Consider the following 26992-nt stretch of genomic DNA (forward strand, 5'->3'; position numbering starts at 1 on the left):
TGTCGTGAATGTCATGATTTAAATTTCATAGTCCTGCAGCTCTTGTGGTGGTTTCTTGTGTGGTGTCATGTAACAACATGACTACATGCTACGCTCATGATGCGCACGCAGCCGTTTCGCTAGCGTCACATGTACCTGATTTGGTATTACGGTACGTGAATGAATGAAGAAAGTATGTGACTCGTGCAAACATGACAGTCATTAGATACGTGTCATGTAACAACATAACTACATGCCACACTCATGATGCGCTGGCGGCCGTTTCAGTAGCTTCACTTATACCAAATTTGATATCACGGCACGTGAATGTATGACGAAGGCATGATTCTGGTGCAAGCACGACAAACACGAGATGCGTGTCATGTAACAACATGACCACTTGCTACGCTCATGATGCGCTCACCGCCGTTTCGCTAGCTTCACATGTATAAACTCGGTATCACGTAACGCGAATGAACGACATAGGTAAATGACACATCTAATGATGATAATCATGACATAAGTGTGATGTAACAACATGACTACATGCCGCACTCATCATACGCTCGCCGCCGTTTCGCTAGCTTCACATATGCCAAATTTGGTAATGCGCGACGTCAATGGATGACGAAGGTAAGTGACTGGTTCAAACAAAATAATCATAAGATGCGTGTCATGTGAGAACATGTCATTATGCCCCAGTCAAGGCGCCAATACATTTTGACGTGAAGCCGTGCGCGTGCTCGCCGGCGTTGCGACGCCAGGCGCCGGTTTTGCGATATACTCGCATGCGTGCGCTGCGCTAGGTTTCTTTGACGCATGCGCGTTTCAGCGCGTCCAGCGTCTCTCCGTCACGAAGAGAGGGAGACGCAGTGTTGTCTGGATAATGCATTGGTGCGAATTTCGCGCCGGATGCCGTCGGGCCACACCGACGGACGCTGGTGGCACCGGTCTCGCCTGGTGTCCGACTATATAGTGCTCGCGTTATCTAACGTAGCGTCACTGTGCCCAGAATGCGCACGTGTCAACGCTACAATGGAGTATATTGGGCACTTCATGATGCACTCCTGGCTATTTGGCTAGCTACACATACACCAACTTTGGTGTTACGTGATGTCAATAGATGACAAAATGTATGACTGGGGCAAACATGAGAATCCTGACACACGTCTCATGTAAGAACATTACAAAATACCACACGGATAGCGTGGTCGTGGCCGTTTCGCTAGTTCTACATATACTAAACTCGGTATTACGTGGCGTGAATAGATGACGAATGTAAACGACACATCTAAACATGATAATAATGACACGGAAGTCATATGTGGCATCACTTACCTCCACCTGGTAGCGTTGTGCTGCTTTTAAAGTGACATTTGCACGTTTATTATTCGTGCTTCGCATATCAGTGATTCCCACAGTACAAGGGATCTGCCAATTTTTTTTCTTTACAACTTTCATGCACCGATGTCGTCCTGATTGCGTTGACCGAAGGAGGCTCAGCTTAAGCCTTAAATGCACGTTGCACTCCCGTAACATTGAGCGTTCGAGGAGAACGGGAAACGCAGCGTGAAATCCGTCAGCTAAAAGTACCCATTGCAGTCCTACAATAGCGTCCGTATTTTCGACATGAGATATAAAAATACCGATCCAGAAACAAAGGAAGTGAGCGCCCAAGCCCCCTTTCATGCACGAAATTCGGTCGGTGGATAGTGTTTTATGGAGGACATATAGTGAAAATAAGTTTCTTTAGAGGCCTTCAACAAGTCCCCCCCCCCCCCCGCTGCCTGAAAACAAAAAAAATTACAGCATATCTACGGTGTGAGTGATGACGTATGTGGTGATGCATTCATCCATCTGTCTGTCCGGACGAACGGACTGATGGATGCATGGACAGATGCACGAACGCACTGACGAAAACACAGACCGACGGACGGGTTGACTCGCGCACGGACGGATGGAAGCATGGATGGACGAAGCACGAACGAGAAGACCTACCGACGGGCGCATGGACTGACAGACAGCTGGAAGCACGGGTGGGCAGACAGACGGACGGACAGAGGCATGGAAGGTCGGACGGACGGAAGCATAGACGGGCAGACAGACGGAAGGACAGAAGCATGGAAGGACGGATGGCCGGAATCATGGACAGACAGACAGACGGGTGGACAGAAGCATGAAAGGACGGAAAGAAGCATCAACTGACAGACAGATGGAGTGACGGAAGCGTGAACGGAAGCATGGATGGACAGAGGGACAGACGGACAGAATGACAGATGCACGAACGGACGGACAGAAGCACGCACGGAGCGACAGGTGGATGAACGCATGGACGGACTCACGGACGGACAGAAGCGTCAATGCACAGGTGAACGGACGGACGCACAGGTCAGCGGACGGACGCATGGACGGTTGGTCACACGGACGGATGGAAGGACGCTTCGCCCCACTCATCGTCATTCACCATGTGGATATGCTGTAAAAGCCACTAGCGCCATCTAAAGTGATGCCTGTACCGAGATAAACTATGTACACTAACTAATCAGTATGTCCCCCTCGTAGAAGTGAAAAACGATAAAACAAACCCATGGTTTACGAAATCTCTCAGGCACTCAGAAATAAAAAGAAACGTTTATGCCGCATAGCTAAACGCCATGACACGCCCTCCGCGTGGCAGACATAAAAGAATTTTATGAAAAGCTACTGCGCGGCAGTACAATCTGCTAAACTTAAATATTATTCTGTCAATCTACCTTCCCTCTTGAAATCAAATTCCAAGAAGTTCTGGTCACTTGTTTCTCCTCAAAAACATGGCCAACAAATATCTTTGCTAGATGACGACCATGTCCCTCTTTCAGATAGTCATTGCACATCAGCATTTAACGCATTTTTTTCATCCGTTTTCACCATGGAAGACCATTCCGACGTACCATACGTTCCCGAACTTGACATTGCATACATGGAACCTATAGAAATAACTGCCGAGGGTATTGCTCTACTAGTTAATAACCTCAAGCTTTCCACTTCAGCCGGCATCGACGACATTAATTCTAAAATTCTCAAAAACACCGCCTCCGTTTCGGTTAACATTTTGTATCACCTTTTCAGGCAATCTTTAGCGACAGGTCAACTCCCTTCTGATTGGAAAATTGGTAAAATAGTGCCTGTGTTTAAAACCGGTAATACGCATTTACCCGAAAGTTACCGTCCAATTTTTCTTACATGTATATGCTGCAAACTTCTTGAACACATAATCGCTTCCCATGTTTTCCGACACTTAGAATCAAATAATTTCTTCTTTCTGAACCAACACGCATTCAGAAAGGGTTTTTCTTGCGAAACACAGCTGCTAGAACTAACAACCGAGCTGCATTCCAATATGAACAGTAACATTCAGACTGATTGTATATTCCTCGATTTTTCTAAAGCCTTCGATCGCGTAGCCCATTGCCGTCTGATTTCTAAATTATCTGCCCTCCGATTAGACTCTCTTACCCTATCTTGGCTTCGCAACTTTCTTTCACTTCGTCAGCAGTTTACTATAATTAACAATTCCCCTTCCCCTCTTTCCCACGTAACTTCTGGCGTTCCACAGGGGTGCGTCCTCGGCCCCCTACTGTTTTTAATCTATATAAATGATCTGCCAAATAACATATCTTCCTGCATGCGTGTTTTCGCAGATGATTGCATAATTTACCGTCCTATATCATCCCCCGACGACCATTTAACTCTACAAAGCGACCTTCACCGCATTAATGACTGGTGTAACAAATGAGTTATGTCCCTGAACACGGAAAAATGTAAAATAATCTCGTTTATGCGCAAACAAAACGTTCGCACTTTCCACTACACTATCAATAATTCTGCACTATCACAGGCATCATCCTATAAGTATCTTGGTGTCCATTTCACACCCAATCTCTCCTGGTCTCACCACATCACCACCATTAGCGCGAAAGCCTCCAAGTCCTTAGGATATCTACGCCGTAATTTACATAGCTGTCCCGCTCACGTCCGTCAACTAGCCTATCAAACCTTTGTCCGTCCCCAGCTTGAATTTGCCGCTCCTATCTGGTCCCCTTATCACAACTACTTAATTAACATGCTTGAAGCTATTCAGAATAGGGCGGCCCGTTTCATTTCACGCAATCATGACTATCACAGCAGCATAACGCAAATTAAAAACAATCTTTCTCTTCAACCCCTGAGCACTCGTCGCGACATTTCCCTTCTTTGCCTCTTTCACAAATACGTGTACACCAACAGACCCTTCCCACTCCACCTCGATGTTCCTTCCATTACTTCACGTAGGTTGCATAATCACTTTAGTTTCAAGCGATTATACAGGGCAACTGATTCATTCAACTCATCTGCTCTTCCTCGCGCCATACGTTTGTGGAATGGTCTTCCAGATAACATCGCATCTGTATCAGACAATAATTTTTTCCGTCAGTTGCTGCTTACTCTCTTCTCACAATAGACTTGCCACTGTTCTGCACGTGTCGGATTTTGTGCCCGATTATGTTTGTTGCACACTGGAAATGTTTTCTGTATGTGGGCATAGGTTCTGCGTTTTTTGGTGCTTTTTATATTGTATGTTCTGCAACTTATAAACAAATTACGGCACGTCGTTGAGGTAAAGCCAGCTGGCTATCTTTGGTTGATGTCGCCTTCATATGCTATAATGACTGTATTCGGTTCCCACTGTCATGTGTGCACTATGAAATCGCCTTTTCTTTTTTCTTGTTATCGCCTGTTACCTTCAACTTATATTGCAATCCGCGTCATATATCCATTGTGCTGATACGCTTTGTAACGCGTGAATTAATTTTGTGTGATCTGTAAAACTTCACCAATTACCCCCCTTACTCAATGCCCTGTAAAGGGCCTGTAAGGAATTTTAAATAAATAAATCAATAAATAGTTAAAAAATTTCCAAAGACATATACACGCAGCGCCATCTATTGAGCAAGTCATAAATTAAAAGAGGCTACATACAAACCTCATTTTAGAGTGTACAAGAACTCATACGGAGAAGGGAACGACCCACGGCCGAAAGAGCTTCGCCCCTGAAATCCAGTGCACGAGACTGCGGAATGCTCGCTTTCTGTACGTAGCTGTTTGAGACAGAACACCACACACAGTAATGCTATATTTGTATGTTTAGCTTTATGCTTTCTTACCCTGTGTTTTTTCACGCGTGGGGAAGTTGCGCATCTTGCATATGCCTCTAACGCTAGACGTCGCCTGCGTCTTGTGCGATGGTGAGGGCGCACAACCGTTACGGTACAAAACGCGCGTTATGCAGAAATACGTCACGTAGGAGTGCAAACGCAGAAGCTCCAACCCCGTAGCTTTCCCTTCATTGGCAAGATACGATGTCCGTGAGTAGGCCTACATAGTTCATTCTATGCAGTCCTGTCAATATGACTATACCCCGTGTACGATACCTACTGAATAGCGCTTCAGCAATGTCATTGTCAAACAAACAAAATACATTCAGCCAGGCAGTTGTCTCTCAATCGCCAATCATCAATCAATCAATCAATCGATCAAGCTAATATCTAGCCTAAGAAGTAGATTTACCTGGTGTATTAAACTGTGCAATTGAATGGTAGCTAAGTGAAGTTTTTAATTCAACGGTGTGCTAAGAAAATAATAAAAGCTAATCAGTCTCAATCAGCTCGTTGTCCTACAAGCTCGATTTCTCAAGTTTGTTGCCTTTTTCTGAACATAACCAATGCACAGACATTCTCTAATCATTGATATTGCAATCATGAATATTCTGTGATGTATACATGCAAAAAGGGTGCCACATCAATGCTGGCACGCTACAGCGCTCATGTTCAACTCGCTTTTTTAATCAAGAGACGTAACAGATATTTACACGACCACGCTTTTTCTGATGTTTGCAGTCAAAAACGTGTCGACAGTCGTGACCGAAGTGGAGCGCTCTTTGTTCGGAAACAGCGCGCCGAAGACGCACAACTGGTTGCTATGCATCGAGATGGTGAGCGCATGCATACACACCCTGATGATTCAAACAGAGATCTTGCGCGATGCGTTCACCGCAGGTGCGTGGACACGTGGTGCTCGCTTTATTTTTTGTAGCGAGAGTTACATGGGCCGTATTATCGCCGTGGCAGGTGGCTATACCAACACCACCTAGGTGGTGTTGGCTATACACTGCTCGGTGCGTCATCAGGCATGACCTCAGAGGATGGATGAAAAACTTTTATTGGGGTCTTGAAGGTATCCCCCCCGTTTTATAGGAGGATCCAGTAAAACAGCACTGCAACCATGTTTCCAGTAGAAAGTCAGCGCTGCATATGTATATGGGGGGGATGAGGAGGGGCGTAACCAGAGAGTGGCACACCGAGCACGTGCCCCCTACCCCCGAATTTTTTTTTGCCTTGGCGTAGAAAGCGAAAAATGGCCATTCGAAGAGGGTGCCCCTCTCGAAACCAAGGTGGTGTCCCCCACCCCCCGAAAGGAATTTCTGGCTACGCGCTTGAGTGGTAGAGACTGAAAGAAGCCCGGCTTTGTTATCGGACCCAAAGAGCTTCATATTATTATCCTAGAGGGGAGAGTAACGCTAGTGTCTATAGGGGAGCTGCGACGAGTGGCGCTTCAGCCAGCACGGTGAGAGTGACCTATAGCACGGGCAAGATGGGCAGTACACAAACCTGTCCAATCTTCGTTTTTCGGCTTCGTTCGGCTCCGTATGGCATGAATCCGCTTTATCGCAAGGTGAAACTCGGCAAAGGCTCAGCAGTTACGCTTCACCACCGTGACCTTTTCAGGCTCATGAATTCAAATGGGCTCATGAACTTCACAACGATCTGTTCTTTCATACAAAACAAATCCAAAGCATAACAATAAACAAAAACAGAAGTGCGTTTGAAGCCCGCGTAAATCCGTGTACTACCCATCATTTCTATGGTGGCTGAATGATCACAGTGCCAGAGTTACCTCTAGCAAATTTTAGAAACGTCGATTGACGTAACAATGACAAGATGAGGCAGCCAGCCGGGGGAGACGGAAGAACGGGCCACACACCTCGAGCAGTGTAACCATACGGAAAACCAAACTATACAATGGAGGACAGATTTATTTTGGCGCCCGCCGCCCCTCTGTGGACACAGACCACCAGCCATTTCCTATGGCAGGCAGCGTCCGTAAAGATCTCGGCGGACGCTCAAATAACTCTGTCCAATAAGATTAACCGTACCTAGCGAGCACACCCAGGCATAACTGAGTTAAGCCACAGCCTTTTTAGATGCGAAGCAACTCTTTGACAATGGTCCCTAGTATATCTTCGGCACTATACTTTCACTAGTCTGTGTAACGCTGTCCCTCCATCCGCACCACTCCCCTCGCCGCAGGTGTTGGAGCGGTGCCAAGTAGCTCATGTTCTCCTAGCAGTGCGCGTGGATGTTTCTCTCTTTCGTCTGCCGCGTGCTCGCCGCGCGCCAGCTCTCTCTCGCTTCACCAATTTAGGCAGCTAGCCGGGGAGACGGAAGAACGTGCCACACACCTCGAGCAGCGTAACCATACGGAAAACCAAGCTATACAATGAAGGACAAATTTATTTTGGCGCCCGCCGCCCCTCTGTGGACACAGACCACCAGCCATTTCCTATGGTAGGCAGCGTCCGCAAAGCTCTCGGCGGACGCCCAACCAACTCTGTCCAATAAGATTAACCGTACCTAGCGAGCAGACCCAGGCATAACTGAGTTAAGCCACAGCCTTTTTAGACGCGAAGCAACTCTTTGACAATGGTCTCTAGTATATTTTCGGCACTATACTTTCACTAGTCTGTGTAACGCTGTCCCTCCATCCACACCGCTCCCCTCGCCGCAGGTGTTGGAGCGGTGCCAAATAGCTCATGTTCTCCTAGCAGTGCGCGGGGATGTTTCTCTCTTTCGTCTGCCGCGTGCTCGCCGCGCGCCAGCTCTCTCTCGCTTCACCACGTTACACACTACACCAAGTTTCGCTTCAAACCGTTCTTCCAGCACCCACGTCGACACCCATTTCAACCGGGGGCAACGCCGTGCGCACCGCTGCTGTTTCGCATTCCATCAGGGTTTTCTTCAAGGAGATGGTCCATAATATAATCATTCTTTAACGGTGACTTCGTTTCACTGACTAGCTCTTTCACGCATTATCGTTTGCCAGCGCGTATTTGTACACTCTCAAAAGCACCGCAACAGAACTTCCAGCTACCACCACATGCAGCACACCTGAGCAGCAAGGTCACGTGTGTCATCATATTAGCGCCAAACTTTAAATACAAGAAAACTTTTTACCGGGCGTTTGCATAAGCATATCTATTTTGCCAGTGTCTGTGATTGACCTGTGTCACTTGAAGGCCAGTGACCTACTGTAAAATTCTGAGCAAGTACCCCCTCCCGCTCTAGAATTATAGGTAATCCTTAAAGATCTTTAGGAGAAAAGGTTCATGCTCGATTGCTCGATTGCGGACTAAAGTTCAAGATATAGTGACTCAAGAGTCATTACGAATAAAGAAAACAGCAAATGTTTCTAACAAAACACTTTAATGAATACGCATGCATTCACTGCATTAGCAACCCTCTAAATGTAACAGTGAATGAAACAATGAAAATGGCGGAAGGGGAGACGGTAGCGCTGATTTGAAATTTCTCGAGAAAAAAAAAGATGGAGGCCGGCGCTTCCTCCAAATCTTACGATACGCCATGCCGCTTCGCGGTCCTCGCTATTTTGCTAGATGTTCTACTATCAGAACCAGAGTCCATGTGACGCGCACCTCTACCTGTGCCATCACGTGTCACGTTTCTGCTCAGGTGACGGGACTCTCCTGCGTTTGGCGGTGGCCGAAAATGCCAACTACTGCACTGCTTAGAATACGGAAGCGTGCCTCGTCGCCAGCCGTGCCTGGTTGTGTCGTTCCTCTCAGAACCTCATCGAATGTAGTATCAAATAGTTCAGCTGAATAGGAATTCGGTGTTTTTCGCGCGTCCGCAGGCGGGCAACATGTCACTGCTGTCGCTGCTGTACACCTCGCTGTCGTCGGCTCTCTCGCCGGAGTCGTGGCCCGTGTGGCTGGTGCAGTGTGCTTCACTGCAGGGTGGCCTCTACTGCGCCCAGATGCTCCTCTCGGCCGCGCTCTCCGACAGCACCTACTTCCTGCTGCACGCAACTTTCTACGTGAGTACACCAGCTGCCTTTCACTTTCCCCACGGAAAATGAGCTATGAATTCAAAACATCGATCGGATTCCATGCAGAGCGCAGTAGTAAGATATTCGAAGAACGATTTGTTCATTGAAAACAGAAAATGGGCTGCTGTACGTGTACGAAGCCTCAATGGGGGATAGCAGGCTTATACTAGCTCTTTTATTAGTTTCATAAAAATGTTCTGGAAAATTTTCAGGGTGCTGGTATAGCTGTTTCAAGCAACGCCAAGGAAGGCATGACTTTACCTGAAAGTGATTGATAGTCACTGGTCAAATCAGCTATGTATGTGTTTGTGTGTGTGCGCGCTTGATGTTCATCTCTCTCTCTCTCTCTCTCTCTCTCTCTCTCTCTCTATATATATATATATATATAGGTATGGGATATGGCACAACGGGAGCGTTGTCAAAAAGGATAAATATATTTATTTCCCAACAGTTTCGGGAGGGGTCCTCCCTTCATCAGGGGATGAGTTATACTGACATGAGTTTCCAAACTTCGTTGCTGCCGCGTCCCTCTCGCCTTGAAACATGTTTGCGAGAGTGAGAGGGAACTAAAAAAAGGAAAGAAAAACAAAAAAAAACAAAAAAAGGGGGAGAACAAAAGAAAAAGAAAGAAAAGAAAGAAAGTAAACAAGAGGAAGAACCACTGTCCACACTGAGAACGAAACCAACTGTCCGTGTACGTCCACATACGTTTCTTATCACGTGCTGCTCAGTTCTCGACGTGTGTCGGGCCACCCAAGATTGTCGCCGCGGTGCCGGGAGGGTCCGTGACGGCGTGCGTAAAGAAAGGGTTTCCCCGTAATGGGTCGGTTGGCGTGCGGCGTGCGTAAAGGAAGGGGTTCCCGTTAATGGGTCGGTCGGCGCTTTTTACCTTTAATCTTCGTCCGTTTCCCTTCAATGGTCATCAAGTGGTAGGCGGACGAAAACACTTTGTATGTGCATGTGGAAAAAAAAAGGAAGAAAAGAAAAAAAGAAGAAAAAAACGAAAAACAAAAAACAAGAAAGGACAGTGTACACGTACGAGTCAGTCAGAAAAAAGCATGGTCTCCAGCTATCAATCTTTGTCACCAATTTCCTCCTGGCTTACTTCTCGTAGGTAGTTGAGTTTTCCGGGGTCCTCGTTGATGCCGGCTACTAATGTTCGAAATTTGAAAATAAAATTTTTCTCACGCTGTTCGCGCTCGCGTCTGTTTGAGAAACCGGACTGCAAAAGAGTTACGCTGATATTTTCAAAACTGTGGTTTGGCAGGCACAGATGTCTAGATGAAGGTAGCTTCGGAAGTGAAGTGGCGTGGTACCGGTGATTATTGAACCACAGCCGAAATGGCGTGTCTGTTTGGCCGATAAATTCTTGCCCGCAGATGTTGCAATGTAGCATGTATATTACGTTACTGGAGTTTGGCTCTGTCGCGATGGTAGCGGTGGTGAAGAGCGGCGAGCCGTCGAGCGGACTTCGCTGAAGCATTAGCCCGAAGGCGAAACAGGGAGGCAATCCGTTTTGAAAACAGCAACAAAAGGAGCGTTTACTGAAGCAGGTTGTCGTTTGTACAGAGCTGGCCAGCACGACAACGTGGGCTGGGGCAAAAATCCTCTAACATGGGGCCGGCACGGCCTTAAATAGCGTTTTGGGGCTCTTCTGCGAGACCAGTTCCCCGGAACGGCACAGTAGCTCGGCTGAGGAGACGCAGCCATACCCGGAACTGCGAGGTGGTTCGGCGGAGGAAGCGACGTTATCCCCGGAACTGCACGGTTCTTCTGCGCGGAAGGCGGCGCTGGGAGAGGGGGAGTCAGTTCGTAGGAACAGCGCTCGATCTCGTGAGACGTGCTCCCTAGCGAGGAACATGTCTGTGGCACAAGAGCACCCCCGCCGCCAGACAATGCATCCGGAGTTTTGAGCCGTCAGCGCGGCTCGGAAGGAGGGATGCTGGTTGACCGTCGGTAGCCGTTCCGCTCTCTCCGCCCGTTGCGACTTCCATAGGCCTGCAGAGGTTCACTGGGACGACGGAGTCGAACACAAAGCCGAACCACTCTGGCCAAAGCAAGCACCCTCCAAATGCTGATCAAATCGCCAGACCAGCAGGAACCAAATGTTTCCTCGAGATTACGCGGGACTAACAATTAGCATCACGAGCAACGAATCTCGGGCGGAATACACAGTGCTGACACTCCTTTACAGTGCATGACACTACTAAACCAAACAGAATTTTTGTTTTCGTGAGCGATTCTCGATTGTGACCCGGGCAGATTGGGGATGATCGAAGCTGCTGAAGTTAACTCAATTTGGCCCCGAATATACAAATATGCCCGAATATAACGATATGCGGGAAATGCCCCGGATACCCGAATCTACCGATATGCGGGAATCGGACAGACACGCGGAACACCTAAAACATTCCTTATTGAAACAAAATTATCCGGAAGACATTATTGACGATGCCATACTACGTGCTCGCAACGTGAACAGGAATGATATTATTAAGGGACCACACGGAGTATCTAAAACGACTTCCCAAACGAACCTTGTACTAACTTACTCCTCATCAGCGCCACGAATCAACAACATACTGTCCCGCCATTTCAACCTAATCAGCCAAAGCAAACGACTAACTTCTATCTTCGCGAAGCCACCTCACGTGGTGTACCGCCGGGATAAAAATCTGAAGGACGTTCTTGTCAGAGCAAAAACAACCACCCCCAAATTTCAATCAGGGTGCCATTCCTGCGGAAAAGCTTGATGCAAGGTATGTACACAGATGGTCACAACACGTGAATCCAAAGCGAACTTCTCGGATTGCAAAGTCTGCATAACTGAAAGCCTTAATTGTGACTCCAGTAACGTAATATACATGCTACATTGCAACATCTGCGGACAAGAATATATCGGCCAAACAGACACGCCATTTCGGCTGCGGTTCAATAATCACCGGTATCACGCCACTTCACTGCCGAAGCTACCTTTATCTAGACATCTGCGCCTGCCAAACTACAGTTTTGAAAATATCAGCGTAACTCTTTTGCAGTCCGGTTTCTCAAACAGACGCGAGCGCGAACAGCGTGAGGCATATTTTATTTTCAAATTTCGAACATTAGTATCCGGCATCAACGAGGACCCCGGAAAACTCAACTGCCTCCGAGAAGTAAGCCAGGAGGAAATTGGTGACAAAGATTGATAGCTGGAGACCATGCTTTTTTCTGACTGACTCGTACGTGTACACTGTCCTTTCTTGTTTTTTGTTTTTCGTTTTTTTTCTTCCTTTTTTCTTTTCTTCCTTTTTCCTTTTTTTCCCACATGCACATACAAAGTGTTTTCGTCCGCCTACCACTTGATGACCATTGAAGGGAAACGGACGAAGATTGAAGGTAAAACGAGCGGACCGACCCATTAACGCGAACCCCTTCCTTTACGCAAGCCGCCCGCCGCCCGCCGACCGACCCATTACGGGGAAACCCCTTTCTTTACGCACGCCGTCACGGACCCTCCCGGCACCGCGGCGACAATCTTGGGTGGCCCGACACACGTCAAGAACTGAACAGCGCATGATAAGAAACGTATGTGGACGTACACGGACAGTTGGTTTCGTTCTCAGTGTTGACAGTGGTTCTTCCTTTTGTTTACTTTCTTTCTTTTCTTTCTTTTTCTTTTTTCTCCCCCTTTTTGTTTTTTTGTTTTTCTTTCCTTTTTTAGTTCCCTCTCACTCTCGCAAACATGTTTCAAGGCGAGAGGGACGCGGCAGCAACGAAGTTTGGAAACTCATGTCAGTATAACTCATCCCCTGATGAAGGGAGGACCCCTCCCGAAACTGTTGGGAAATAAATATATTTATCCCTGTTGACAACGCTCCCGTTGTGCCATATCCCATACCTTCACGAAGACTAACTGGCCCATTGAATTATTACTCCCACTATATAAATATATATATTGTAGCGAAGCCTCCGAACTCTGAAATGGGTCGAACTCTTGAGTACCTTCTAGTGGGGCTATCCAACAAGAACGCCGCTCGCGCTGAGAGTCCGTGCTTGGCTGTTACTGTCGCCATTGTGTATACTCGCTGTCTGCCCGCTAATAAACGCCATAACAAATTGGTGGAGAGTGCTACGATCCCCTTTGATGCCCTGGGAACTGCGTTCACGTACCCTGCAATCTACAATGTCCCACGACGCCTCTCAGCAAACGCCTCCTCCCATGCCACCCCCTTGTCCCGGTGTCCCCAGGATCCGAGATCCACCCATCTTCACGGGCGCCGATGGCACTGACGTGGAGGACTGGCTCGCTATTTACGAGCGCGTGAGCGTCCCCAACAAATGGGACGAGGACGGCAAGTTGACAAACTTGGTGTTCTACCTTGCGGGCGTTGCAAGCTTGTGGTACAACAACCACGCGTCCGATTTCGCAACCTGGTCCAATTTCAAGACCGCTATTACCAACGTTTTTGGCTGCCCTGCCGTTCGTAAGCTGCAAGCCGAGCAGCGCTTACGCGAACGCGCTCAGCAGGCTGGTGAATCATTCACCAGTTACATAGAAGATGTCCTGGACCTTTGCAAGAAATCCAACGACAGCATGTCCGAATCAGACAAAATCCGGAACGTCATGAAGGGCATTGACGATGATGCCTTCACGATGCTGCTTGCCAAAAACCCAGGCACAGTAGCTGAGGTCATCACGCTGTGCCAGAACTACGAGGAGCTCCGCCGGCAGCGTTCGATGACCCGTCGCTCTACACCACGAGATGTAGGGCTTGCAGGCTTGGAGGCGAGCTGTGATCAGGTGGCACTGCTGGCAGACCTCAAGTCCTTCATACGTGAGGAAATCGCACGGCAGTTCTCTCTCCTGCCCTTTGCCCACCCACCGGCTGCTCAACAATCGGCCACTACCATTCTTCCACCCATCCGCCGAGCAATTGAGCAGAAAATAGCGGAGGTCATGCCGGCGTACCAACCACAACAGCTTCCGGCCCCTGCGCCCCCAAGTTACGCCCAAGTGGTCGCCAGGCCGCCTCCAGTCGTTCAACCGCCCGCCCCACTGACTTACGCCGAAGCTGCCGCACGACCTCCATCCTTTACAGCGGCTATGCCGGCTACGTATGTTGACGTGACCTCTCAGACTCAGCTCCAGCACCCCCTGCAGCCTTTCCAGCCACAGTTCCGTCCATCGGCTCTTACGTCATGGACAAGACCTACCCCAGTGAACCGATGGCGCACACCCGACAACCGGCCCATCTGCTTTGCCTGCGGTTACGCTGGTCACGTAGCCCGTTATTGCCATTGTGTACAGCCGGCTCCAATTTCTTCGCCTATTGCTGGCCACCTCAGCCGTCCCTATCACGACGAACCACCGTCTATGCCACCGCCGTCTCGCCCAGGTCCATCTCCTCGAAGGTCGCCGTCTCCACGACGTCGTTCCCTGTCCCCCATGAGGCCAAGTTCGGCTACTCATGAGCGGGAAAACTAGTCGTCGCAGTCCCCGAGGCAAGGACCGCGATGCTATTACGATGTGAAAGCCCTCAGAGCCGCCCATCTAATGTCATAGACGTGCTTGTGGACGGTGTTCATGCATCTGCTCTTATTGACACTGGAGCTGCAGTATCCGTTATGGACGAAAACTTCTGCCGCTTGCTTCGAAAAGTGACGACGCCAATTTCTGGGTTGTCCCTTCGTACGGCCGGTTCACATCGTATCCATCCTTCAGCAGAGTGCACAGCTCGCGTTGTCGTTCAGGACGTTCTGTATGTCGGCCAATTCATCATCATTCCTGCATGCTCTCATGACGTCATCCTGGGGTGGGATTTTCTTTTCCGCAACGACGCCGTCATCCATTGTGCCGCTGCCGAAATTTAACTCTCACCCTTCTCGCATTTGACGCCGGAAGACAGTCCCTCGACACTGAGTAAGATTCTCGTGAAAGACGATACCATAGTGCCTCCAAGTTCGACAATGGGTGTATCTGTCTACTGCGCTGGACTCTCCGACACAATTGCACTCGTTTCGCCATCCGACCGTGCTTGCCGAAGGAAAGGGTTGCTAGTACATTTCGCGACCGTGCAAATAACCCAGAGCAACGCCGCTATTTTTGTGACCAACCCATCCCCGTACACTGTTACCTTGGTTCGAGGGGAATGTCTCGGCAGAGTGGAACCAGTGGATAACGCACAAGTCCTGGACGTACCTGATGACTCGCGTTGTCCTAGTTCGTGTACCGTCAGTGCTGTTTCCACTTATGATTCATCATCTCCTGATGTATTTGGCCCTTACATTGATGACAATCTTACGTCGGTACAACGTTCCCAGCTTCTGGACCTGCTGCGAGAATATCATTTTTCTTTCGATGTCGGGCGAAGTTCTCTCGGTCGCACGTCCGCTGTTACACATCGTATCGACACTGGTGCCCATCCACCATTACGGCAACGTCCCTACCGCGTGTCGCCTGCTGAACGTCGGGAAATTAACGAGCAGGTTGATGATATGCTCAGACGCGACGTTATTCGGCCCTCGGACAGTCCATGGGCGTCTCCTGTTGTTCTTGTCGCGAAGAAAGATGGTTCTGTGCGGTTCTGTGTGGACTACAGACGGCTCAATCAGATCACTCGCAAGGATGTTTACCCACTGCCGCGCATCGATGACGCAATTGACAGCCTTCACGGAGCCGAATTTTTTTGTTCTCTCGATCTGCGCTCGGGGTACTGGCAAGTACCCATGGCTGATGACGCTCGACCGAAGACTGCGTTCATCACACCCGACGGCTTGTACGAATTCAACGTCATGCCGTTTGGTCTATGTAATGCACCTGCGACCTTTGAGCGCATGATGGACACCGTTCTGCGCAACTAGAAATGGCACACGTGCTTGTGTTACCTCGATGACGTTGTTGTGTTCGCTCAAGATTTCTCCACGCATCTCCAACGTCTGAAAGAAGTTTTCGCACGTGTGAGCAATGCCGGCTTGCAACTAAATCTGAAGAAGTGCCGCTTTGTAGCACGGCAACTCGCCGTCCTAGGGTACGTCGTGTCTAAGGATGGCATTCTTCCTGACCCAGCCAAGCTTCAGGCCGTGGCTGAATTCCCCAAACCTGCGTCCGTCAAAGAACTGCGTAGTTTCGTGGGCCTGTGCTCATACTTCCGACGCTTCATACGAAACTTTGCTACGATTATATCACCGCTGACGAAGCTCCTTGGAAATAACGGGCCCCTTAATTCGTGGTCGTCTGAGTGCGACGACGCGTTCGCGAAGCTCCACCATTTGCTGACGTCTCCTCCCATTCTACGCCACTACGACCCTACGGCCCCGACGGAGGTGCACACAGACTCCAGTGGTGTAGGCCTTGGCGCTGTCCTGGCGCAGCGCAAACCCGGATTCTCTGAATATGTCGTAGCATATGCAAGCCGTACGCTCACGAGAGCCGAGACAAACTACACCGTCACGGAGAAAGAGTGCCTGGCGATCGTCTGGGCCCTTACAAAGTTTCGACCTTATTTGTATGGTCGCCCATTCGATGTCGTCACCGACCATCATGCACTATGCTGGCTTTCATCATTGAAGGATCCCTCAGGCCGTCTCGCCCGTTGGGCTCTTCGCTTACAAGACTATGACATCCGCGTGCTGTACCGCAACGGACGCCAGCATGCTGACGCCGACGCCCTCTCGCGCTCCCCTCTGCCTGAAGGTCATGTGCTCTGCTCAGTATCCTCGGCTGCTGTTTCTACCATTGATGTTGACATCATCGCTACCGAACAGCGAAAGGATAATTCGATCAGCCCGCTCATCGACTTGCTCTCTGATCCATCCGCAACGCCATCCACGCGTGCCTTGCGTCGTCAAGCTCGCCATTTCGCCATCCGTGACGGCCTTCTACACCGACGCAATTACGACGCCGATGGCCGGCAGTGGTTACTCGTGATACCCCGCAGTCTGCGGTCAGAGATATGTGAATCCTTCCATTCTGATCGGCAATGCGCGCACTCTGGGGTATTCAAAACCTACCGTCGCATTCAACAACGCTACTTCTGGCGCGGGATGTACCGCTACGTGCAGCAGTTCGTTCGCTCATGCCTGGCTTGCCAACGCCGCAAACCGTCAGCACACATGTCGCCAGCCAGTCTGCAACCGTTACCTTGCCCTGAGCGTCCATTTGGGCGCATAGGTATCGATTTGTATGGACCACTTCCTCTGACGTCGGCTGGTAACCGCTGGGCCATCGTCGCCGTAGATCATTTAACGCGATACACCGAAACCGCCGCTATTCCTTCGGCTACTGCGCGTGACGTTGCGTCCTTCCTACTGCATCGATTTATACTGCGCCACGGTCCACCTCAGGAGCTTCTCAGCGATCGAGGCCGTGTCTTCTTGTCGGAAGTCGTCGAAGCCATTCTGACGGAGTGCCATTCTGTCCACCGCAAAACTACTGCTTACCACCAACAGACGAATGGCCTCACCGAACGCTTTAACCGCACCCTCGGCGACATGCTTTCTATGTACGTCGCTGCCAACCACACTAATTGGGATAATATACTGCCCTTCGTCACCTACGCCTACAACACCGCCCCTCAGAGCACGACTGGTTTTTCACCTTTCTGTTTGCTGTACGGAAGGCACCCGTCGCACACCATGGACACAATGCTCCCGTACACGCCGGATCCATCTCAGTGTACACCTATTTCCGAGACAGCCAGGCTTGCTGAAGAGTGTCGCGAGCTTGCCAAGACTTTTACGACGCAAGAGCAAGAGCGGCAGAAGAGTATTCCTGATGGCTCCACCACTTCTGAGCCCACGTTCCTTCCTGGTGCGCTTGTATGGCTCTCGATCCCGACCTCTGCAGCTGGCCTCTCTTCCAAACTACGTCCCAAATACGAAGGCCCCTACCGTGTCATCGAGCGCACCTCACCCGTCAACTATCTGATTGAACCCGTTGAACAATCTTCGGACATGCGCCGCCGTGGGCGAGACATCGTCAACGTGGAGCGCCTGAAGGCTTATTATGACCCGCTCATAGTAACAAGCTGTTAGGTCGCCAGGCGGCTCCCTCTTCGACCCCGGTTGTAATTGTAGCGAAGCCTCCGAACTCTGAAATGGGTCGAACTCTTGAGTACCTTGTAGTGGGGCTTCCCAACAAGAACGCCGCTCGCGCTTCGCCATTGTGTATACTCGCTGTCTGCCCGCTAATAAACGCCATAACAATATATATATATATATATATATATATATATATATATAGAGAGAGAGAGAGAGAGAGAGAGAGAGAAACTACAAGCGCACACACACACATAGCCGATTTGACCAGTGACTATCAATCACTTTCAGGTAAAGACATGCCTTCCTTGGCGTTGCTTGAAACAGCTATATCAGCACCCTGAAAATTTTTCAGAACATTTTTATGAAACTAATCACTTATCTGCGAACTAAATTTATATATATGTATAAATGCTGCTTCGCAGCATATACTGCAATAAAGTTTCCTCCTGCTCTTGCATCCGCAGTTCTTGCTGTTCCAAGTTACAGCCACGCTCTTCGACCTTGCGAGTGGCATATACCTGCTGCATAGTCACGTGAACAAGAACGCGGGTGTAAGTATAACTGCGTACATGGCGTAAACAGATTTACTCCATGACAACGTTTTGCTTATAATAACCCCTTATTTATAGTCCCACCAGCTTCTAAGTATGAAACAAAGTAGTTTGCTTAGGAATTGTTAGCTAAGTTGTATGGCATACAGCAGACAACACTTACCTACAAAGAGCATTGGTTGCCAGCAGCGGTGGTCGTGTTTAGATGCATGGTAAATGCTGGAGACTTGTGTGTTCAGATTTACGATCACATTAAGGAACTTCCCTTAGTTAAAATTTCCGTAGCTCTCCACTAAGGCGCCGCTCATATTCATATCATGGTTTCAGAAAGTGAGACCTCAAGCGTCATTATGAAAAAGCAGTGTTTTTTTGAGGGGGGGGGGGGGCACGGATTCGATATTTGAAAAGCAGCCTGAAGGCTATAAGACAGCATTGGGCCGAGCTAGAATTTGCATTTCTCGCTGAACCCTTTTTCCCGCTAACCTCTTTTTATTTTTGTTACATTGATCGTGCGTAAATGATCCAGTGCACGTACCCCGAATCACATGCGGGACACTTCAAAGGTCAGGCGCCGAGTCTACATATTCTTTATTTGGTGTGGCTCATCGTTGACCTACTGCTTGCTGTATTTACACTTCCAACATCATAATTGTCTGAAAACATCCTTTAATCAATACTTCTATAGCTTAGATGCTTACGCAGCGGTATTTTATTACGGCACTCGCCATAAAGGTCGTCTAAAGCGCAGGCGCCTCTACGCTGTTTTCCGGCCCGGCGTGACACCATGAATTTTACAAAGAAGAGTACGCTTAGCTCACAAGATGTAGTAGCTGTATGAACACATTATTTAATATTTTGTCACTTATCTGTGAACTAAATTTATGTATATTATAATTGTTGGGATTAAACGTGTCAAAACCCCGGTATGATTATGTTGCAGATACAAAGATATATTTTAGTTACAGATGCTAAGATGCATTTCTCTTCGACGTGACAAAATGTTTAGGAGATAAGTTTGCGAAAAGGTAAAAAAAAAGTATGCAGGAATACACATAAAAGAATATCAATGCAAATGGTGGGATACATTTTTTGGGTGGAGGGGGGGAGATGATGATTTTCTCGAAAGACATTTGTTAGGTGTGGTGTGATACATGAAATAACTTTGCAGCGTGCATTGCAACTTTCAAGTAATTATTACCACCTGATTCTCTAACGAAAATCAGTGAATGTGGAGAAGGCGTAGATTTATTTGACATAGAAAAGCTGCTTCGTTGAGACGGTTCTTCCGCAAACAGTAATCGGGATACATCAGCTTCTGAGCGTCTGTTAGACTTCAACACAAAATGAGCTAATTCACCAAATGGCTACACCCCCCCCCCCCCTTTTCTTCCTCTACAAAAATAAAGAAGTTTCTGAGCGCTGCACAATTCTAAGAGATAGAAAGTTTGTCGGCAGGGACGATAATACCATCTCCGCAATTATGCCACTAGTGAGGTCGGGTGTTTTCTGTGCGCGTGGAAACCCTCCGCCATACTCCCAATGTCGTCGACCTACGGCACACCTATTTTGCGCTGAGCCAAACAAAGGTGTGCCGTCAAGCAAAGGTGTGACACCTTTGTTTTGCTTAGCGCAAAATAGGTGTTGCTTTCCCTTTCGCAGACACGTGTGTGACATTCTGACAATAAAAACAACAACAACAATAATGAGATATCGGCAACCGGCACAGTATCAGGATATGATATATCCTGATAATATTCCCTACAAATATATTTTTCAACTGTGCCTCGGTGCGCAAATGCAGTTAAAAGTATCAGTGAGATACTATCGCGATACTCCTGTATTGGGATACTGCACCTTATGACCACTGCACCAGCACCTTATGAGGAATGACGGAGGGGAGAGCCCCAGACACTTCAACCACCCAAATTTCTTCATCGTGCACATGGACCTCTAGGATTTTCGCGTCCATCGAAAATGAGACCATGCATGTGCTTGCGTGAGTTGGTATATATGCGCGGTTGTAAGCAACATAAAAAATTATTTTCTTTCTGCGCATAGCGTTCGAGAAATGGTGTCAGACAGAATATGGCGCACACTTAATAAATGTGCGTTCTGTCCGTGAACGCTTGAGAAGTTCGAACAATAAATTGATATACCAGTTTATTTTTCAAACTTTTCAAGCGTTTCTGCGCGCACAGAAGAGATTTTATTCTTTAGAAGGCAATGCCAACCACCCAAGTAATAGATGACTGATTTATTTGTCGCGTTTGGCGTTTCAAAACCACCATATGATAATCAGACGCCGTAGTGAAGGGCTCCGGAAATTTCGATCACTTGGGTTTCTTTGACGTAACTCAAATCTGAGCACGCGGGCCTACGGCATTTTTGCCTTCATCTAAAATGCAGCCGTCACAGCCGGGATTCGATCCCGCGACGTGCGGGTCAGCAGCCGAGTTCCTCAGCCAGACCACCACGGTGGGGTGGTTCCCAAAGTAGCCACGCAGTTAATATTACATAAAACTACGGGAAGTGAAAGAAAACTGACATGCCACCGGTTGTATCATTCTGTTCGACTGGCTGAAAAGGGATCACTTATGCATGAAGTAACTAGGACTTACGCCCCACGAAATTCTGAATATCACTCTGTATATTAGTCCTGGGTGATTCCACGAGAGATCGACACGGGTCCAAAAGTTGATATTTTAGATTTCATTGAGTATTTTATATTTTGTGCACCTCTCACCAGGTAGTCCGAAAAGTCAACTTCGATTTACTATCAACGGCATAACTTACGAGAAAAAAGATATCAAACTTCACCAACACGGAGGCACCAATTTCGTCACCTGTCATTTTCGAAAATTGCAGATGCTATAAAAAAACAAATATTTTTGTTTCAAGGAAGATATTTTTTACCTGAAATGTATGTCTAATGAAGGATTAATTCATAGGGTTTCTAGTTTGCAGACCTTAAGACAATAGCTTTTAAAGATGTCTAATTTGGGACAGTTTAAAATAGTTTACGTATTCCCCATTTTTTGTTTCTCTGAAAGTAATGCAAGCAGCGTTTTCAAACTTGACATGTTTTAAGGATATAGTGTGTTCATTAGGTACATACCTTATTGCTGTCGTAGGGCAAATGTAAATTTTTATATATTGCCTCAAGTTGTCATATTGGCAAAAGTGCACTCCACTGAAATTTGAATAATAAAAAACCCTATCTTCAACTTTTCTTAAAATCTCGAAAATAGACAACCGAAGGCCATCATACAGTAATATAAAAAAACATGTTGCATTATTGTGTCTTTAGCGACAATATTCGTGGTACAAATCAGAGCTTTTCGAGAATGCGCTAATAAGTTGAGAAATCTAGTAATCGGAACGGAAAAGCAGCGTAAGCTTCAAACGCGAGTGAACGTGACCGCATTTTGTGAAGAAAGGCTGATTTAGCACTGTGACAAATACGTACCCATGAAGGCGCATTTATGCTCCTCATAACACAGCTCCAATGGAGGAAATTTTCGACACTGTAACTCAGTTGCGAAACATCTGTATATATTTGCAGATAAACTCAAACACGAAAATGCTCCAACCCAAGTGTTGGGTCTCGCTAGAAAAAGCAGATGCGCTTGAAGTATCCTTACTGGTATTTTGGTGGTGGCTGCGTGAAACAAGAGATGTGCTCAAAATGGCTGCATCTTTTGCAGATCACATTTAGCAGTACGTGACGCTAACAAAAGAGCACGATCAGTGCCCTCAGATGTGCTTAGCCAAACATGCCAAGAACGTATGCCTTGAACACGTGGCAACGATTTCCACTGGCTCTCCTTAAACTGACGGAATGTTTCTAGCTCGTCTGTATTTGCATACAGCAGCCTGACATTCTTGAGCTTCGCGCTCATTTGCGCCACCATTTGGGATGCTGACATAATCACAGCAGAGCTTGCCGCTCTGAGGTTGTAGAGCGTAGCCTGATGCTTTAGTAGGCCACCAACGCCGTCATAAGAGTTCTTGCCATGTCCTGTGGCCGAAAAAATCCACTTTGTTGATATATGATCTTTCTGACATGACTCGAACAACTGGTACTTGTTTTTGAAGTGACTGCATGGACCATCAGAAACATCACGCTTAAGTTGTTCCTTTATATAGTTGTGGATTATTTGTAGAGCAAAACAGGCATGTGCAGCATCATGGCATGTGTCATCACTGATGACGGCAAAACGTTGAATTGATTGCTTCTTTGTGACGACACACGTGAATATAAACACCTGTCCTTTGTGCCAGAGATACGACTGTACCTCATTCGGTAAAATGGCTGTCCAATTTTCGGCGAAATCAAAGCGAAAATTGCAATATTCTTCTTGGTTCTCTTTCGCCTGGCGTATTGCTGATTCTTGAATGTATCTTATGTAATCGTGGGTAATGCACTTCACAAACCATAGACTTAGCTCTCGCAGAAACACACTCGCCTGGGCTGTTTTTTTTTTTTTTACTACATCGCCATTTTTCCATACTGCATAGGCTACCTCAATATCTTCCGGGATTCCTAAACATGTGGCTGTCAGAGCGTCCTCCTTAGCACAAGAGTCAAAATGGCCTAAAAAAACAATCACTTGCAGGGGAGCTGCAAAGACATAGTTCTTTCAAGAAGTCCGCCATGTAGGCACCATCGGTGACGTCTTGTAGGGCAGAAACACACTCCGTGGCATTAGCACAGTATATACTAAGGCACGCTTCTTGGTTTGGTGGAAGAAGAACCCACTTCGGCCTCAGTGAATAATACTTTGAGAGCGCAATAGACGTGTTTGGATTAGCTTCTCTAAAGAGACGGTAAGCCTCTCGCACCGAACGAGTCATAAACCTTTTCGAAACAAGCTCTTTTTTTCCGTCAATGATTACAGATACTACATTTTTTTGTTGGGAGTCTGCCGAGAGCAGCTATACTCATCTTTGGAGTAGTTAGCCATAGCTACCTGGTCGTCTATTGGGTTCAGCCGTGTCTTTTTTACTGCGTTTGGTGCAAACCATATCCCGTGTTTTGCGCGGCAGCGTCGGGATCTGTATATCATGTAAGCTGACAAGTCTGGTATAAGCGCTTGGAGTTTTCGGCGCTCGATATCGCTCGGCAAAGGTGTCAACAAACGCATGCGCTCTTGATACGAAAACACGCTTCATAGGCTTGCTTGAAGTTCTTGAACCACTGGGCACACACACTGCATTTTAGATCTGATGGTTGAAAGTGGCGGTTACACATGTTACGGTGGCATTTCACGGTTACTGTAGAATTGCTGCTAAGTTGCCTTGGCTCTGCATGAACTTTGCTATTTTGCGCATGCAGCTTCTCCAGTCGCATATGTGACAATGCTTCAGGCGTGTTTACGCACCACTCTTGAATTCTGCCTTTTTCTTCTTCCGTCAAAAACTCATCAACTGTTTCAGCTGGGAAGCCATCAGACGAAGACAGCATATCTCCGAGGCGTCTGAAGCAGTTCTGGCAGACGTGGTCGTTGTTATGTGCATGGCGGGCAGCTTTCGGCAAAAGCTTCTGGAGGGCCAACAGGCCGATGTCTTCGACCTTGCGGAAGTTTCTATGATAACGTATTTTCTTTTTATGCAACATGAGGTAATCTGAACAAAAAGCTCTATCCCGGATTAAGTAGTCAGCCATCGCCACGCTCCTTGAGGCTCAAATTACTGGCAATGCAACTATGCGTGAAGCCAGCAGCACGAAAGTGATCTATCTTTCGTCTGTTCTTATGTCTCTCACCTTTATCGAGAGCAAACGTAAAACAGCGTGCGCAAGTATCCGCAGTGCGAATGCAAAACTGAAGTATAGTACGTTAAAATAAATTTCACAATGTTTTTGTCGATAAAATTACGGGAGGCGTTATCATTGTCCCTACTTTGAACCATATGATCTGAAGCATTGCCTCTGAGGTGCGGCGCACAGCACTGCAATTGTACAGCAGACGACGGATGACAACTTGCCCTAAAGCGTGTTCTTCAGTCTAATGCGGCAGTCTTCGTGCCCCAAATGATAAAAAATTGTTATTAATCGTTTATGAACTCATTCAACATTCAATTATCATACCCAACGCGTTGCAAACACATGGCCGTTACAGCAGCTCCATCTGTGTGTCAGTAATGGAGAGGCACCACATATTAGAAGTCTCAGTGCTCTACGTATAAGAGTGAATTCAGATACTGTAGAATATCGTGTTCAAAATAGTTACTCCTATCTGCAAAAACAGCCTTTCTTCACCAAATGCGGTCACGTTTACTCGCGTTTGAAGCTCATTGCCGCTTTTGCGCTCCTATTTCTAGAATTCTCAACTTATCAGCGCATTCTCGAAAAGCTCTGATTTGTACCACGAATATTGTCACTTTATATATTACTGTATGATGGTCTTCGGTTGTCTATTTATGAGATTTTAAGAAAAGTCAAAGATGGGGTTTTTTATTATTCAAATTTCAGTGGAGTACACTTTTGCCAATATGAGAACTTTGAGGCAATATTTAAAAATTTACATTTGCCATACGGCAGCCATAATTTATGTATCTAATGAACACACTACATCCTTAAAACGTGTCAAGTTTGAAAACGCTGCTTGCATCACTTTCGGAGAAAAAAATGGAGAATACGTAACCTATTTTAAACTGCCACAAAATTAGACATTTTTAAAAGCAATTTTCTTAAAGTCTACAAACTTGAAACCATATGAATGCATTATTCATTAGACATGCATTTCAGGTAAAAAATATCTTCCTTGAAACAAAAATATTTGTATTTTTATAGCATCTACAATTTTCGAAAATGAATGGTGACGAAATTGGTGCCTCCGTGTTGGTGAAGTTTGATATTTTTTTTCTCGTTAGTTATGCTGTTAATCATAAAACGAAGTTCGCTTTCACGCCACCTGGTGAGATGTGCACGAAATATAAAATACTCTACGAAATCTAAAATATCAACGTTTGGACACATGTCGATCTCCTGTGGAATCACCCTCTAGAAGACACTTCATGGTGGATGATGCAAATGGGCAGTGGTTCCGACTCCATTCAATTCACAAAAATAGCCGACTATCCTCGAGCAAAATTACCCATATTTGCAAACCATCTGGCCCTTATTTAAGCCGACTTGTGCAGAAGTAATCCCTGTCTCTGTTGTACAGGCATTGGCGATGGTGACAGGCGGAGTTCACGCAGCGCACCTCTGCTTCACCGTCAACGAGCACTATTTCAAGTCCAGGGGATACTGACCAACTGAACGGTGGCCATCCAACAGTGCTGCCATGCTCGATGGTGGCCGGTGTAAAAATAACACAAGAGCACAGCACTCACGCGAGTGCAGCACCTCATTATCCTACAGCTCACGGTTTTCACTCTAAAAGTGAAATAAATATCAAACGTTATACTTGATAGGGAACGACTGCTCGTTGCCCGTACAGCACTCGGTTGTGGACGCATGCAACTAGTATCTCGGCGAACGGCAAACGACCAATATAGGGTAAGTGGCAAACGGTAAGCACCTACACGCTCACTGTTGCGTCTCTCTGCATGGTCATGCATTTTGTTTTATTCCTTGCTCACAGGTTTTTTTAATGAACATTTTTTTTCACCGCAAACGTCTGTAATGCCGGAGTCCACCAAGGCTTTTATGACTTTGCTACCACGTTGAAGCATCCACATCAAGTGGTACTCTACTTGCCAAACACCAGTATACAGTATACTATACCTCTTATATAAATGCACTGAATACAATAAGCTACTTCTGTAACGACACATTTCACTTTCGTCTTATATCGATTCCTATGACGGAGTGGTCTGCCGTCAGCTGCTTCTTTTAAATGCGAAACATTTATTTGTGTACATTCAGCGTTTCTATACGTCCGTCCCTCTGTCCACCTACCTACCTACCTACATACCTACCTACCTACCTACCTACCTACCTACCTACCTACCTACCTACCTACCTACCTACCTACCTACCTACCTACCTACCTACCTACCTACCTACCTACCTACCTACCTACCTACCTACCTACCTACCTACCTACCTACCTACCTACCTACCTAACTACCTACCTACCTGTCCATTCCAATTCAATCCATCGGTCCGTCCATCCATTTGTTCATCCATACGTCTCTGTCTCTCTATCTATCTATCTATCTATCTATCTATCTATCTATCTATCTATCTATCTATCTATCTATCTATCTATCTATCTATCTATCTATCTATC

General features: G+C 47.1%; 1 protein-coding gene across 1 annotated transcript in view; it reads left to right on the top strand.

Annotated features, from left to right (window-relative positions):
- Nucleotides 1–26115, top strand: part of LOC142817365 (uncharacterized) — a 35894-nt gene extending 9779 nt beyond the window's left edge. Inside the window, exons 2-5 of the mRNA XM_075894392.1 lie at nt 5895–5989; nt 8986–9168; nt 18666–18752; nt 25922–26115. Of these exons, the coding sequence (XP_075750507.1) occupies nt 5895–5989; nt 8986–9168; nt 18666–18752; nt 25922–26008 (452 nt within the window). The 3' untranslated portion in view covers nt 26009–26115. The remainder of the gene's footprint in view (nt 1–5894; nt 5990–8985; nt 9169–18665; nt 18753–25921) is intronic.
- Nucleotides 26116–26992: the final 877 nt, after the last annotated feature.

Source organism: Rhipicephalus microplus, chromosome 5 (genome assembly GCF_043290135.1).
Source record: "Rhipicephalus microplus isolate Deutch F79 chromosome 5, USDA_Rmic, whole genome shotgun sequence".
NCBI lineage: Eukaryota > Metazoa > Arthropoda > Arachnida > Ixodida > Ixodidae > Rhipicephalus > Rhipicephalus microplus.